Source organism: Cryptotermes secundus, unplaced genomic scaffold (genome assembly GCF_002891405.2).
Source record: "Cryptotermes secundus unplaced genomic scaffold, Csec_1.0 scaffold394, whole genome shotgun sequence".
NCBI lineage: Eukaryota > Metazoa > Arthropoda > Insecta > Blattodea > Kalotermitidae > Cryptotermes > Cryptotermes secundus.
The window spans coordinates 56,600-72,853 of NW_019738876.1; the positions used below are offsets into that span (position 1 = coordinate 56,600).

At 44.6% G+C, this 16,254-nt stretch overlaps 1 protein-coding gene across 4 annotated transcripts in view; it reads right to left on the reverse strand.

The window, feature by feature from the left end:
• LOC111871167 (calcium uptake protein 3, mitochondrial) overlaps positions 1 to 16,254 on the reverse strand; it is a 101,765-nt gene that overhangs the window by 26,770 nt on the left and 58,741 nt on the right. For all 4 annotated transcript variants that reach the window (XM_033754133.1, XM_023864055.2, XM_023864057.2 and 1 more), the window contains exons 2-3: positions 2,569 to 2,710; positions 133 to 243 (exon numbers count right to left, since the gene is read on the reverse strand). In XM_033754133.1, coding sequence (XP_033610024.1) covers positions 133 to 243; positions 2,569 to 2,710 — 253 coding nt within the window. The remainder of the gene's footprint in view (positions 1 to 132; positions 244 to 2,568; positions 2,711 to 16,254) is intronic.

A 16,254-nucleotide genomic window follows, 5' to 3' on the forward strand; every position in this document is an offset into this window, starting at 1 on the left:
CTTGCGTTTTCTGCGTAAATCTATAATCAATAATTTATTAATATTTATCACATATCGCTACATTGTCAACAATCGAGACCTATCGATCGGTCGATATGTCGAGCATCGCTGGGTAAGACCCCAGTCCCTTACCTTTGTCTCGCATACTACGGAACATCTGCGTCGAGCCCTGCTTGAGGCTGGGGGTGATGTCGCGGATCATATCCAGGTCTCTGTCGGACAGCTGACGGCGCTTAAGGCGAGCTGAAAGTAAGCAGGGCAGACAGAACTCTCGCCACGCCCATCAATAAACACGTTATAATGTTACATGCTACACTCTCACAGAAACCGATCAAAACGTTATAGCGCTGTACGCTCCAGGCAAAGATCATGTACAGCACTGTGCAACTCCACTCAGAACAATTCATGCTCAAGAAGCTATCATCATTTTGTGCTGTTTAACTCACATCTTGCAAATGAAATTAAAATTAAGGGCCACAATAACAGAAGAATATTATAAAACAAGATGTAAATTACCATCTATGTACGATATTGCTATCTGTTTCAAGATGGTTTCTTCCTTGGCTTATCCTTCGACCCTAGAGGTGGAGTTATCTTCCTCCGAAACGTCGACTAATTTTCAACGGTTTTTTTGGCGCTACAGCCCCAGTGGGCCTAGGCCTACCTCCATGAACTTCCGTTCACTTCGGTTTTTTCTAGATAATACACATTCGGTAGGACTCCCTGAGCGGGTGATCAGCTCGCCGCAAGGCCGCTACCTGTACAACACAGAAAAACGCATACACACAAACTAAACATCCATGCCCTGTGTGAGATTCGAACCCACGATCCCGGTTTCCAAGCGACCGAAGACAGTACATGCCTTAGACCGCTCGGCTACCGTGACCGGCTTTCATCGGATTACGTGGCGTTATATCCCAGAAGATGGGACCCTTACATGTATATCCAGTTTATTTCGCTATATACATTACATGTTAAAGTCCCGACATGTTTCGATCACACAAGACCATCTTCAGGGGATATACAGTATTAAAGGAAAAAATTTATATTACATATATATATAAACTGCAATAACCAAGGCTTATATATTTTTTTAACATAATGCCATTTGTATTAATGACTTTAGATGCGGGTAGGATTGGCGAATCACTTTATTGGATATTCACTAGTACTATCTACAAATAATTATAACACTTTCTAGATTACTGTAACTATAACACCTTCTCTTCTTTATTTTTATTGCTAGTGGGGTGGGACTAAGTCGCTTGTAATGCGGCCACTTCTGGCCTATTGTGCCAGCCCCAGATGATAGGTGAGGGTGATTGTGGAGCAATTGGTGGAATGAAGATTGGCAGGGGAAACCGGAGTACTCGGAGAAAACCTGCACCAGCGCCACTTTGTCCACCACAAAACCCGCTTGACCAGACCCGGGATCGAACCCGGGCCGCCGCGGTGGGAAGCCAGCGACTAAGCGCTTGAGCTATGGCGCGGCCTCCCTTTCTCTTCCACTTATACTTTAACACAACAAGTTTTGGCCCTATATGGCCATCCTCGGGTGTCTTAAACTGCTACACTACATTAATATGCGGTAAAATCACGCACACGCTGTGGTGTACTTAAAAAATGAATTCAAATAAAATCCATTAAAATTTTCATCACTTTGGAGAAATTCTATTCCACCTCACAAGGGGTGCCGTCCACTTGTTTATAACTATTCGTATATGTTTCCCTCCATGTTTTGTTGCAGCAGCTTGTTTTTATGTCCGTTAGCCCATTGATCTGTTACGTCTGCAATCTGTAATATGCCCCTTGTTTGTGCGCTGTTCCCTCTAGCAGCGTGTGGTGTTGTCTTCACAGAAGCACCGTAAAGTAAAAAGCAGAGCTATCCCTGTACCATGCCGTGAAGGCCCATAGGGTTGTGAGACGTTGCGGGTCTCACACTACCTAGACAATCGGCTCAAAGATGGCGGTAAGGTTCTCAGCCTTACGCGCCGGCCGCATTTTACTCCCCAGGAACATTATTTAATTAATTCCTGGTACTCATTTCTGTTAGAGGCTGAGTAAACCCCAGGGCCTAGTGCGGCTGGAAGGATTAGGTCAATTGGAAACACAGAAGCACCGTATAAATCATTTTCCTTGATGCTCTTGAGTACCGCTTGTGATTCCCTTTGGATGCCAGACACTGTTCCAAACGTCGTCCCCTCAGTTTCATTTTCAGTTTGGGACACAAAACGAAATCACAGGGGATAAGTCCGGCGAGTAGGGAGCATGGAGAACGATAACCATGTTGTTTTCAGGGACGTTTGGGCGGGCGCGTTGTCGTGAAGGAGCCAGTAAGCATTGTTAAGTCTGAAAGTAATTCAATTCAAGGACAGACACAAATGCATTTCATCGCATTACGATATTCTAAGCGAGAAACCGGTCCCATGTTACGGATCCAGCCAAGTTCCCTTGTGAGCTACATGCATGATAAGCAACAGTGGTGACCACTAATTGCAGACGAATTTAATTCAGCTCACCAATGTACCAACATGGCGTTTGTCAAAATCAAAATGGAGCGCAACTTACGTCGGGGTTCTTGCTCCACGACGGACTCTAGGAAGTCCTGGGGCGTCATGTACAGCTGGCCATCATACTCCACGGACGCGAACTTGATGAATCGCCTCTCCCGGGACGTCAGCTTCACGGCACGGACCAGCTCATCGTCCACCTGAAGCAACAGTACCATGTTCAGTACATACATAAAACTCTCATCAGTCACCTGAAGCAACAGCAGGTACACACAAAAAGAGCCAATCGACCAGCTGAAGCAAAAGTACCCTGTTCAGTATGCTTAAAATCGCCAACCGTTCAGCTGAAACAGGCAGTACCGGGTTCAGTACACACAAACAGCTCCAATCGACTAGCTGAAGCAACAGTACCCTGTTCAGTACACACAAAAAGAGTCAATCGTCCAGCTGAAGCACACAATACCGTGTTCAGTACACACAACAGCGCCAATCGTTCGGCTGAAGCACACAGTGCCCTGTTCAGTACATAAGAAAGAGCCAATCGTTCAGCTGAAGCACACAGTACTGTGTTCGGTACACACGTGCGTCTCAAAGAGACACAAGTCCCTTCTCCAAGGTACTGATTTATTTTTCTAACATATTCCAGCCTAACGGTTAGCGTAGAGGTAAAGCTGTAGATTCGTATTTGGGAAGTGCTGGACTCGAACCTAGGCCGTGACACCAGCTATTCTAACTGAAGTTCTTAGTGGTTCCCCCATCCCTAGAGCCAAACTCAGGGATGGGGCCTCGACTAGGCCATGGCTTCCAAACCATCGCGCGCCTGTCAACGCACCATTCGACGATATGCAGCCCATCTACTGAGAGCGTCCTAATCCTCCCTCCCAAAGTGAAACCGACCGAGAACGATTTGCAAATGAACCGGTCTGCAGCGGAAGAGAAGAAGTGTAACTAAATTTCTCTCGACTCCATTCAATAAAAGCTCTGTTTCCCTTGGAATCACCCATATGCAGTGAGTAGCTCATAAGCCACAACGTATACTAGCTTCTTATATGCCACGGAATCGGGTAGATTCACCACTCGACTAAATGACTGGAAGTGCTTTCGCGCATGCGCCGCCGTGAGAACAGAAAGCGGTGATACTACGTACTACTGTTAATACAGCCAGATCGTGGGTGCTGTTGCATTTCCGCCAACTTCGAGTTCTGGATTCACCACCACCGAGAACACATGATTCTCTGAAGGGTTAAATACAAAGTTGGTGGAATATAGACGTGGATGGACGGAAAGATGAGCGATGCTGTGTTTTAATAATAAAGTATCTAAACAGATTAGAATAAAAGGCAGCGTAAAAAAAATAAGAAAAGCCGAAATCTCTGGAAAGCAATTTCATTAAAACTGCAATAATTTCCTTCAGAAAAAGCTACTTTGACATAAAAAGATATTAAACGGTGTTTTCGTGAGCATAAATGCATTATTGTCACATATATTCTCTTCCTGCGGAAATAAAATGATGACTCAAGGACTATAAAAATGGTCTGTAATTATAAAGATGTGAGTTTAATGTTATTTAAAGGCGAGAGAGAAATCTTTATAGTAGCAGCTAGCCAACAGGTGTCATTTTATACGAACTTAATGCTGTCCCCACGGTCGTAAAAGTTTCGGTAGTCTGAGGAATAGCGGCTGCTTGGAGATTGATGTTCGGAGGGGAAAGCACTCGAGGATCCCACACCTCGGGCCGGCACTGCAGCGTGCCCTTCAAGCAACGATAAACAACGATTATTAATCCCACTTTACTCCATACAAACGGAGCAGAGTTTACAAGGTTCAGAGCGACAGCAAGCATTGTATTTACGGTGAACACAACCGAAGAAATACAGGTTTACAGGGAGCAACACGTTTCAGAAAAAATAAAGACCTCACTAACTCCATCAAGCTGAAACCGTCTTCAGAAGCTAACAGATGTTCAAATACTCAAAGAGTCTTCTAGCATTTTATAGATTCAAAAGATATGTTACAGTGTTCATAACAGCCCCCCCCTTCCCACTGGTCCTCATCCTGTGCCAGATAAATCCAGTACACTCCCTCTTAGCCTACTTCTTTAAGATCCGCTTCAGTATTCTCCTCTTATCTGTGTCTAGGTCTTCCTAACGGTCTCCTTCCTTTAGGCTTTCCTACCAAAATCCTGTATGCATGTCTCTTGCCATCCGTGCTACATGTCCTGTACATATCATCATTCTTGCTTTGATCATTCTACTAATACTCGGAGAGGAGTTTGTCCTACAAATTACGATGCTCCTCATTATGGATTTTTCTCCAGCCTCCTGATACGTCATCCCTCTTGGGTCCAAATTTCCTCCTCAGCACCCTGTTCTCAAAAACCCTCAGTCTGGGTTCTTCTCGTCATGAGCGAGATCAAGCTTCAAACTCATATAAAATTATAAACAAAATGAAATTTTTATTTGTTTTATTGTATCTGGTTTTCAGACGGCAGACGACTAGGCAAAGGGCTTCTAAACGTTCCTCGGGAATTAATCTGATCTTCATTTCTTCACGAATTAGATTTCAATTTGATTGTGACATTCACAGATATTCGAATTCTGCCACATTTTCAAAGAATATGTTGCCTATCCTTATGTTACGATTTTATCCTGCCCTCTGGTGACAAGATATGAAACCACAGGTATTACTGAGACTAACCACAGCAACAGAAAGGAGTATTGCGAAATGGGGATATAGCTCTTAACATTCCAGGCCTTGTCACTGGATCACAATCGCTATGGATTTATCTCTAAGAGCTCCACTGAGTAAGAGGCTGAGTTGCCTGAAAAAGACAGAAATTCCTACCCCTGCCAGGCATCGAACGCCGGTCGATGCACACAGCACCACGCACTTTTCATGCGATCTGAAAAAGTTTCATAAAGTGGCCACATATTAGACAAGTAATGTTAGTTTATCTGTCGGCATGTTTCAATACCCAAATTTATCTGATATGAATTAAGTTTCTTACGCGAGAGTGCGCTACTAAAAATTGGTTGGTAAATTATTTTGATCCATTTCCGTGCAATGGAGTCTCTCCCCTTACATGAAGCTACAAAGCAACGTCAATAGACTATCATAGAAGGCTCCTGTTCGAAATATGAACTCACCTATACAATACAAAATGGATTACTATTAAGTAAGATACTTTATGACGTTAATCCTTTAAATTAGATCAGATGCACCATTGTTAGGATTCACAATTTTAAGGCACAGATTATTCTAAATAATACTGTGACATGTAGAGCCATTGCTAGGGAACGAGTTACAAACAAGTCTACGTAAAGATGGATTCTTGGAAACCAACTCGTTACGGGACACGTTTCCGTGGATACGAGCGATCAACAAACATTTCCCTGGATTCCGATATGGTGCATAAAGGCTCGTCCACATTACTCATGCTCGTGCTCGTGCTCACCAGGCTTGTGCTCGTCGGGAGACTCGTCTGGCTTTTGCTTGTGCTCGTAAATCTTCGTCCACACTACTTCAGTTGCTCGCCAGGCTTCGGCGCGTGAGGATCCGTATATTTACTCGTAGTGTGTATAGGCTGTAGTCGTATTTTAATTTATTGGCTATAGTTTTTAAATTAAAAATTTTAAATTTGCTTGTCTCGTGACTTGTCATATCGTCCACATTACTCGCGAGCACAGCGAATCACACGAGCACGAGCACGAGTAATGTGGACGCGCCTTAAGAAGAGAACAGAAACAAGTTCAGATCATCCGGTGTGGGGGCGAGGTCGAATACTCCACCGTGACTGCACACCACAACTCGTTTTATGTCGTGGTGTATTGCAACGTGTTAGGGAGATATATCGGCCCCGCGAGGAAGGTCGAACCTTTGTCCCTCGAGACGTGGTACTGTTTCATCTAATTTAGACGCGCGTGGGCTCGATCTCGTGACGTGCCTCTTCTGGAGCGAGGCCAGATGGTGCAGTCACGTCCGCCATCAGGTAACTTCTTGAATTCTCTCAGACCTTCCCCATTCGGAACTGTTCCTCTCTGGGTCCCTCCGTGCTACCAGACCTCAGTCCAAAACACACGGTCACTGCCACTTACTTTACCGCCAATCAGTTCGTCTTTGCGCCAGGACCCTTGAGACCCACGACCAGTAATTGTTTTCAACTGAACAGTTGCTGTTATAGTCCTCATGTAACATCCTCTCTGAGGAGAGGCTGGGCCCATCGTTTACAATTGCTGCTGGTCCTCGCAAGCGCAGTCATTCTCGGGTCCGAGTCCCCCATATTTCGCTGTCTCAGATCCGAGACTCCCCGACCAGGAGGGCCAAGATCCCGTATTTATATCCCCCAGTAAACGGGTGGCCCAGTTATAGCCCCAGGCACTGGGTTCCCTTTTCGTCTTTTCCAACGATTCACAGGGCTACGCTGGAGGTTTTCGAACCCGCCTCCACACGGGGTTGACCCCCCCTCCAAACACACACAAACCACTGTCCAGCAACCCCGCTTTTATACCCCGGCAAGAAGACAGAACTGCCAAAGTGAGTTTTGAGAGCATTTTTCCTTCTATCCCAAGTTTATATAGAAACATTTTGTCGAAAAACTGAAAGGAAAATACACTGGGAGACCTAGGTATAAACAGCAAAATCATAAGAAGTTCTGGCAAGAACTAAACGTCTGATTTCCTTGATACGACACGGACCGCATAGAAAATGACGTGTCCATCAAGACACAGACAGCAAGGCGATTGTAGTAGCCTACTTCATTTTTTCAAAGTATGTAAAGCTGCCTAAAAATGAATCTTAAAGAAGTTGATGACTCAAATCAGCTGCCACGGGATAGGATCCAGTTGGTGGGGGTGGAGGGCTCTTGTAAAGATGGGTCCAGCCACGTAAATTCCTTCTGGCCAGCACAGTCACTCTTGAATCCGAGGCCCGGCGAACTCACTGTCTCACAACTCGGGAAGTCCTGCAGCATTTCACTTGTAAACACGGTGAACCATCGGGTTCACCGTGTTCACCATCGCCCAGCTGAGCGACTCTCAGCTTCTCAAGAAGAATTACATTCCTTTGAGTTACTCCAATCGAATTTACTGATTCCTGAGAATAACTTGCCAACTTTCGTAAGCTGTTAGTTGCTTTGCCTGCACGTGGAGCTATTTCAGGGCAGCATCTCAAAATTAAGGGGGGGGGGATTATGACGAGGAATCCGATAATTGAAGGAGCACAGGCGTAAATGCTTATGAATTTGATGAGATTCATCTCGCTGTACCTAACATCTATGACTTCAATGCGAATTAATAACTGAATTACAAGAAGACTGACTGTTGCTTACACATGGCGGTAAGGTTGAGAGCCTTACGCGCCGACCACCTTTTACGCCCCAGGAAGATTCCTGGTACGCATTTCTGTTAAAGGCTGAGTCGACCCCAGGGCCATAGTGCAGCTGAAAGGACTAGGTAAATTTAAAAATCCAGTTACCTCATCGGGAGTCGAACCGGCGACCTTCCGGCTTGCAAGCACAGTGCATCAAGCCAGTACGAATACAGAGACGAAAAACATTATGGAGGAAGTGGCTACGGCCGTGGCTGTGGTCGCCAGGAACAAGGGAAGGATTTACACCAAAGATGCACATCCGACACAACAAATGGTGCAACGCGCAACACAAGTGCCGAAGTCAGGCACCGCCGGTGTGTCTGTCGTGTCACTGTTATGCCTCTTCGGCCTAAACCGTCAATTCAAACTACAGCAGACTCCCAATTAACCAGTCGCGGATTATCCGGGTGCTTTCTAAATAAAACTAACTGGTATGACCAATATCAAATATAAACTTCACGTGAAACAATTATAAAACAAAGAAGTTTTATTTAGTGTTTGAATGTGCACTTGGAAGACCGCCTCTGTGGTCTAGTGGTCAGCGTTCCTGCTTACAGATCCAGAGGTCAGGGTTCGATTCCCGGCGCTGCCAGATTTTTTTCTGCGAAGTTGTGGGTCTGGAACGGGGTCCACTGAGCCTCGTGAGAATAATTGAGGAGCTATTTTAAGGAAATAGCGGCTCCGGTCTAGAAAACCGAGATTAACAGCCGTGGGGATCAGTTGCGCTCACCACGTGACACCCTCTATCCGTAAATTTGGCACTAACTTCTCCGACAAGCGGCGGTCGCTCGGTCGTTATAGTTCGCTTGCGGCCTACAGGCCACGGAGTTTGTTTATACGCACTTGGAAACCTGATAAGCTTCTGGGATATAACATGGCGTAGTCCGTTGAAAGCTAATCGACGTTTCGGATGAACATGTCGCTTCTATTTTCATGGGCGAAGAAGAAGTCACGCAAGACACCAACGTTAAAGCAGGTGAGAAGAAGAGCTCTACAATTTCTTCAAGTTGGTTTCTTGCTTGGCTTATTCACAGACCCTGAAGATGGAGGAGACATGTTCCTCTGAAACGTCGATTGACTTCCAACCTACTACACGGACCTATATACCAGAATACAGAACTCTTCATAACCTCTGCTGTGAGAACCTCAAATCCTACATCAAGAAACTTTTGTTTTAGAGCTTAGTTACTTATTTCTTTTCCTGATTATCCGGGGAACATTTCCCATCTACCTACCTCCCTGCCACTCGGCGCTACAGCCCTGGGTGAGCCTTGGCCTCCTCTACAACCAGTCTCCACAACCAATGCGTGCTGCCACAGGAATGGGCCCACGCATGATGACACGAGGCTGGTTGTTAGATCCCTGAACAAATTTCTTTTTACAGGATGAGGTTGTTAGCCTTACGCCCACCTCCCAACCTGGAGGACCAGGGTATCTCTCTTAGTTTGGACTCTACCCTTTGACCTTTCCAGCATGGGTGATCCTATTGGTTGTTAAACTACCGCCGGCAGAGCTCTCCAGGTCACAGAGTCACGCAAGCCCCACCACCACGACAGGGTGGAGACACCTTTGGGAAGGGACATTTCCAATCTACTCTGGATAATCAGGAGTCTACTATCCAGAGTTCTTAAATGTGTCTATCATGCTGCATGTTGTATATCTCAGGTGCGGGCCCTGCCTGAGTCAAATCACGACACTTCAGACAGGACAGCCAGTTGCCGGCCAGAGTTCGAACCAGACGTCTTCTGATGCTCTGTTATCTCGTGGTGCTTTATCAAGTGGAAGAGTTGATGATCCTGCATAGAAAAAAAACGCGTCATGCAGATTCTAATTATACACAAGCGTCGCTTGGCCGCTGGTTCTGGCAGCTCCAAATCATGTGACAGACAGATATGTCTATAGGTCTATAAGCAACGTTCTTCGCGAACTGCCTATGAAGAAGTGCAACAGTGTTTCGCGTCTCAGGTTCCTGGATCGTCACAGAAGGAATGAGATACGGAGGTATACGAGTAAACACGATTCATTCGCGGAGAACGTCAAAATCCGTCCCGAACTCAGTAACGGTAAAAAAAGGTAAAGTTATCCCTGTAACAGGCCATGGAGGCCTATAGGGTTGTGAAACGTCGAGGCTCCCACATTTTCTATGGACAGTCGGCTCACAGATGGCGGTAAGGTTGTCAGCCTTAAGCACCGGCCGCCCTTTACCCCCCAGGAAGATTCCTGGTACTCATTTCTGTTAGAGGCTGGGTCGACCACAGGGCCGTAGTGCGGCTGGAAGGATTACGTAAATGAAGAAAAATCCACTCCATCGGGATTCGAACCCGCGACCTTCCGACTTGTAGCATAGTGCCTCAACCAACTACGCTACCGCGTGCCCCCGTTCAATCACAATACAGTTTCATGATAATGATGATTAGTATTATGGGGCAACCTACACGAGCAACTGATGATTTAAGCCTCTATTCAAGCTGAGTCATCATTCATCCATCATCCTACCATACGCCGCTAAACAGTCTTGTTACTGACAGCATCGCAAAATAGCTCACAAAAAGAACTCCGCTCGTTAGTTCCCAAGTTTCAAAAAATTTTGAACTTTTACACTTTGAGAGTTCACTGGCCGACCTTCCGTCATGTACAGAAACGATGACACTGATACAATAAAGCAGCTTGTGCTCTGATAGCGTTACGTGGGGCACTCCCAACAGAGCAGGCCATTATCTGCCATGCTACCATTTGTCTGGGGCTCCATAAGGAAGTCAGATCATTACACGAATTAGACAGAAGCCTACACCGCGCAAGTTCCTTTGCATGTTGCGCGTCCTGCCGCATATAAACTTTGGGCGTGTTTACTGTCCAGGGGTATGAGCTCTATTCAAAAATCAAGCTGGCTGAATTTTTTTAGTTGGTTATTTAAAGACGCTGTCCATATCGGGAATATACAGAGTCAGATGATAGTATGATTAATCCTTTCCGGTAAAGATTAATACCATTGCAGCTCTCTGCTGGTTCATGTAAATGCCACAGCGCTAAGCCAACATCACGGTACACTGAGTGCGGCAGTGGATGGGAAGGGGTTAAACACTCAGATCGTGGGTTCGACACCACCTTCAACTTCTCAATTTCCCTGTTACTACTCTCTTTCAGAGCGAAATATTTTCCCCAGGTCTCTCAATCTGAAAATTATTGGGCCTAATTGAAGCAATATCCCGGAATTTGAATGGAGAGACTAACTAAAACCGCGAAAAACCTCAGACAGTACATTATATTTAGCATCCTGTTGCGTTGCGCCATCATTTGTAGATCGTACGTATACCGTCTATAATACAATATACCTTATATAACAGACATTAAAAATATATTTAATACAATAAAAGTGATTGTTAAATACTTTAAAATGATATTAAACTTATATATTCATTGCTTGTTGCAACATGTTTCGGCCTCGTATGGGCCATCATCAAGCAACTTTTTTTTGTTATTGGGGAGACCACTGCACTGTACACTTTGTCTTCTGTGCCCCTAGGCACGTCCTTGTTTTCTGTTACTAGTTTCTTTAGTAGAACAGTTCCATTGTATGAAATATATTTTAGTGTCTTTTATATAAGGTTATCGTTGCATTACTGACGGTATACTTACGATCTAAAAACTCAGTCAAGAGGCTCGATGTCTCGGGCGAGATTCAAACCGGGCAACTCCCGAACACAGATCTAGAGAGTTACCGCTAGACCAGTCTGCTCGGTACGCCACTGGTTCGGCACTCGTTTAGAGCTGAAAATACATGAAATGGAATGATGATGGAAAAAATGTAATGAAAGAGGATAGGAGACGCTATATAACGACTGCATAGCACAAAAGCTAAGCCAAGTTAATGTTTTGGAAGCGAAATCCGAATTACGAGGAAAGACAAAAAGAACAGAAATTGTTAATGCGAGATTTCTTATGTTATGCTAAAAGTAATTTACGAGACAATAGAGAATGGGGAAAAAATAAGAGATCTACCAGTTACATTTAAAGTAACACGCAAAATAATATGCAAATTTTTACGAGATTGAATACAAAACGAAAAGCTAAGACCTTGTGCAAATTAACAAAACAGGCCAAAATAAAGGAGAGACAAGTCAATTAAACGGCAAACAACATGCAAATAGGACAGAATAGAAAACACTGAAAAAATTATCATAAGAGTACTTACAAAATCTCGCAGGATAGAGAGACTTGGGAAAAACAAAAAAATAGATGGAAGGATCGGTTTCAAAACTTCTAAAAATCAAGCCGGGCTTGTAGTACCAAATCCTTGACATGGAGGAAAAAGAAGATTAAATTAAAGAAATGCGTCCTGCCATTCAGTACAGAACCCATCACCGCGCCGTATCCTACACAGACTTGAATACACACATTACATTATTTCTGTTGTTTCGTGTGACAGTGAAACCTCGCCTCTAGCTCTGAAGGACCAGGACAGATTGAGAGAGATGAGCTAAATATTTGGCCCTAAGACAGAAGGAAGAGGGAAATTGAGAAAGTTACAAGTGCTGTAACATCCGTAATCCCAAGACTATGACCGTCTTACCTAGCAGACAAGGGAATTGACACCGCAATAAGTAATCACTTGTATGCAAACCGTGGCTTACGCTTTCTGTGGTCATTCTGGACGTAATAGGGAAAACATTTCCACAACTGGACCGTATCTGAAATCAATTCCATCAACTGCATATCTACGTGTATTTACTTAGGATCTGGGCGCACCACAGCTCAAGCGGTTAGGCGCTGGCTTCCCACCGCGGCGGCCCGGGTTCGATCCCGGGTCTGGTCAAATGGGATTTGTAGTGGATAAAGTGGGGCTGGGGAAAGTTTTCTCCGAGTACTTCGGTTTCCCCTGCCAATCTTCATTCCACCAATTGCTCCACAATCACCCTCGCCTATCATCTGGGGCTTCTACAATAGGCCAGAATTGGGCGCAGTACAAGGGACTTAGTCACACCCCACTAGCAATAAAGAAAAATACTTAATATCTGAGGTTCTCACAGCGGTGGTTATGAATTCTATCTTCTGGGATATAACGTCATGTAGTTCACTGAAAGTCAACCGACGTTTCTGACGAACATATCCCTTCCATCTTCATGGCTGAAGAGTAAGCCAAACAAGAAACGTCGGATGACCTCATGAGGCAGTGAAATGAATATGGCGCAATGATGGAATGATCCTTAGCGAGGGAAAATCGACAAAGCTCATAATATATGTGCTCCAGTGCTACTTTGCTTATACGAAATAATCCGGAATTGAACCCAGGTCTCTGCGGAACTGTCTACGGGAAACCGCAGTGAGAATAATTGGTTTACAGCTGAATGTGACTGATTCGCTTTACCACTGCGCTAACTTGCTGCTGTCGAGTGTATCAGCCTGCGAACGGGCAAATCTGTTTATCAGATGAACCAACGCAGTTCTGATATACGTGTCTGCCAAACATACAAGCCATTTGGCTACAGCAGGGAGGGAACGGCGCCGGACACACATCCGTTATATCCAAAAGGGGAGACGTAAGCTGTTACTCCTTACGGGACCACCCAGCCACTGGGAAATTCGTGATAAGGGTAAGACGAAAACTGACGAAACGCATTTATTTTAATTGCTAGTCCTGTGTGGTTTATTTGCAGCGAAATGTTGGCAAGAGTGGCTTGATGCACATCAAGATACATTTCTGGCGCATTCGCAATGAAGAGTTGCAAAAAAAGAATGCACCTATTTGCATCGCCATATCTGTACGTCTGTACGCACAGCTCACGAACCGTCAATTTGATACTAGGGAATTTTACTAAAATCTATTGAAAAGTTTCACGTCCGTAACAAAAATAACGGGCGTTCGATATGAACATCTGGGCTTATGAGAGTTTCTGCCAACATCACGAACGTGACTCACTAAATATTTAGCAGAGCGAACAAACACTGTATATGCAAACGAAACCGACATTTTATAGCTGACCAATATACGTAAACTTTCCTGTAGCTCTTGCGGTTACTGTGTTACAGAACAAAAGGCAATAAATGTATCGGGAATGTTATACTGTGTGTGCATTTCTATCTTTACTGGCATAGAATTGTGTGGGTCAGGAATGTGTTCATAGCGCGAGCTGAATCACGCAAATAGGCATGTCCCAAATCCGTGTAACCACGAAATCCAATTTAAGTATTTCTTGGCTATCTTCATTAAACAGAAGCAAAACTGCACTCGGCCAGTCTTCGCTCCTCTTTCGTATTCGGCCACGGCTACACTGACTGTTTTCTTAGTTTTCCTTAGTCCCTCCACAAGAGACTGAGACAGTACCTTAAAATAGGCTACGTAAACTTCCACACACATCGCCACATTAAAAATTAGATATAAAAGGTAAAATGGATGTACAGACTTCAGTTTTCTTTATCTCGGCACTAGCTGGAGGTGAGTGGTCAGCTTCACGCCCCGACCGCTACACCTTCGGGGAAAGAGTCCCCGGTACCCATTCGATAGGAGGCTGGGTGCGCCCCACAGCCGGTCTGAACGACATGGAGAAGTGAAAATTCTTGCCCCCACCGGGACTAAAACTGCAAACCCTAGGTCGTCCAGCCCGTAGTCATTCGCTATACCGACTGCGCTACCCCGGCTCTCCAAAGTTAGACATGTAAAGAAGTTAAGCACCAAGCCATGAAGGCATATCGGCAAGTGGAGGTATAGGTCCATGTATTCTTAACCTCAGCATTAGCTGGAAGTCGGCTGTCACCTACACGTCTTAGACGGTTTGCCTTCGCAATAAATCCGCCGCTGCCAACTGCATACGGGCCGGGGTGGGCCCCAGAGGCGGTGCAGACGCTGTAGAAGAAAGAAATATTTTTTGCTCCTGCCGAGACACGAGCCCCGGTTCCTAGGTAGTGGAGCCTAGTCTTTATACCGACTGAGCTATTCCGGCTCCGCTACATCTATGCAGTTGAGAAACCGCCGATATATAAATTGTTAAAAAATCATTAAGTCTCTTCGTCACAGATAGAAGTGGATATTTCATTTATTAACCGCCGACCTTAGAGACGAATCCATTTCCACTTCCAAGCCTGTAACAACACACGCATATATATATATATATGCTAAACGAAACTGCTTCACAGTGCGGTATTCCAAAGGGTTACGTACTGTCAGGCAGTTTACCTGCGTGAAACTATGTGTAGGTGTGGGTGGGTGTGTGTGTGTGTAGGGGGGGGGGAGACACCCACCGAACTGCAAATGACATGACATTTTGAAACTATCATTTTTAAGTGTGTATGTATGTTATGTCGTTTTACGTATGTAATTAAGTCTTAATCCTTCCGGCCGCACAATGGCCCTGGGGTCGGATCAGCCTCTAACAGAAATGAGTACCAGGAATATTCCCGGGGGTAAAGGACGACCGGCGTGTAAGGCTGACAACCTCACCGCCATCTGTGAGCTGATTCTCTAGTAAATGTGGGAGCCTCGACGTCTCACGGGCTTTCACGGCCTGTTATAGGGATAGCTTTTATAATTAATTCCTTTTAATAATAAAAGGTAAAAGAGTACAGTTGTCCCTGTGCTTAATTAATTAAGCACCACACCATGAAGGCGTATGGGGGAGTGGCGGTATAGTTCCACCATTCTTCACCTCGGCACTAGATGAGAATGAGTGGTCAGCTTCACTCCCCTGTCGCTGTACCCGCGTGGAAATCGCCCCAAGTACCCACTGGATACGAGGCTGGGTGGGTCCCAGAGCCGGTCTGGACGCTGAGGGTAAGAGAGAATTCTTTTCTCGTTAATAATAATAATAATAATAATAATAATAACCCTCTCAAATGAACTAGGGAACTTGAAACTGAAATACACTTTTATCAATAAAATAATAATTGCTTCTGGATATATAAAATATATCAAGATATTTCATAATGTCTTGTAATAAATATATGGAGCTGAGTTATTTTTTAAGAATCAAACGGTTCCTCAGACATTCAAGAAATTATCAGCATTTTTCGGAACCCAAAGTTCATTACCGCGTTCATAAGAGGACACCATGGTCCCCAACCTGAGTCAGATGACTTCAGTCCACCTTCTCCCATCCTATTTCTTTAAGACAAATTTTAATATTATCTTCATATCTACTCGTGGGTCTTCCCAGGGGTCTCCTTCCTTCAGGTTATCCTATTAAAACTCTGTATACATTTCTCTTTCCCATGTGTGCCACATGTTCTCCTCATCTCTTCCTCCTTGACTTGATCAATAACTATAGCAAACGTAGTTAGAGACAGGCGTATTTGACTGAGACCGTACTACTATAGTGTTTGTCCATTCTGTGTAAAAATAAGAATATAATTTTTGTTATTATTAATATCATAATACATATTTCTA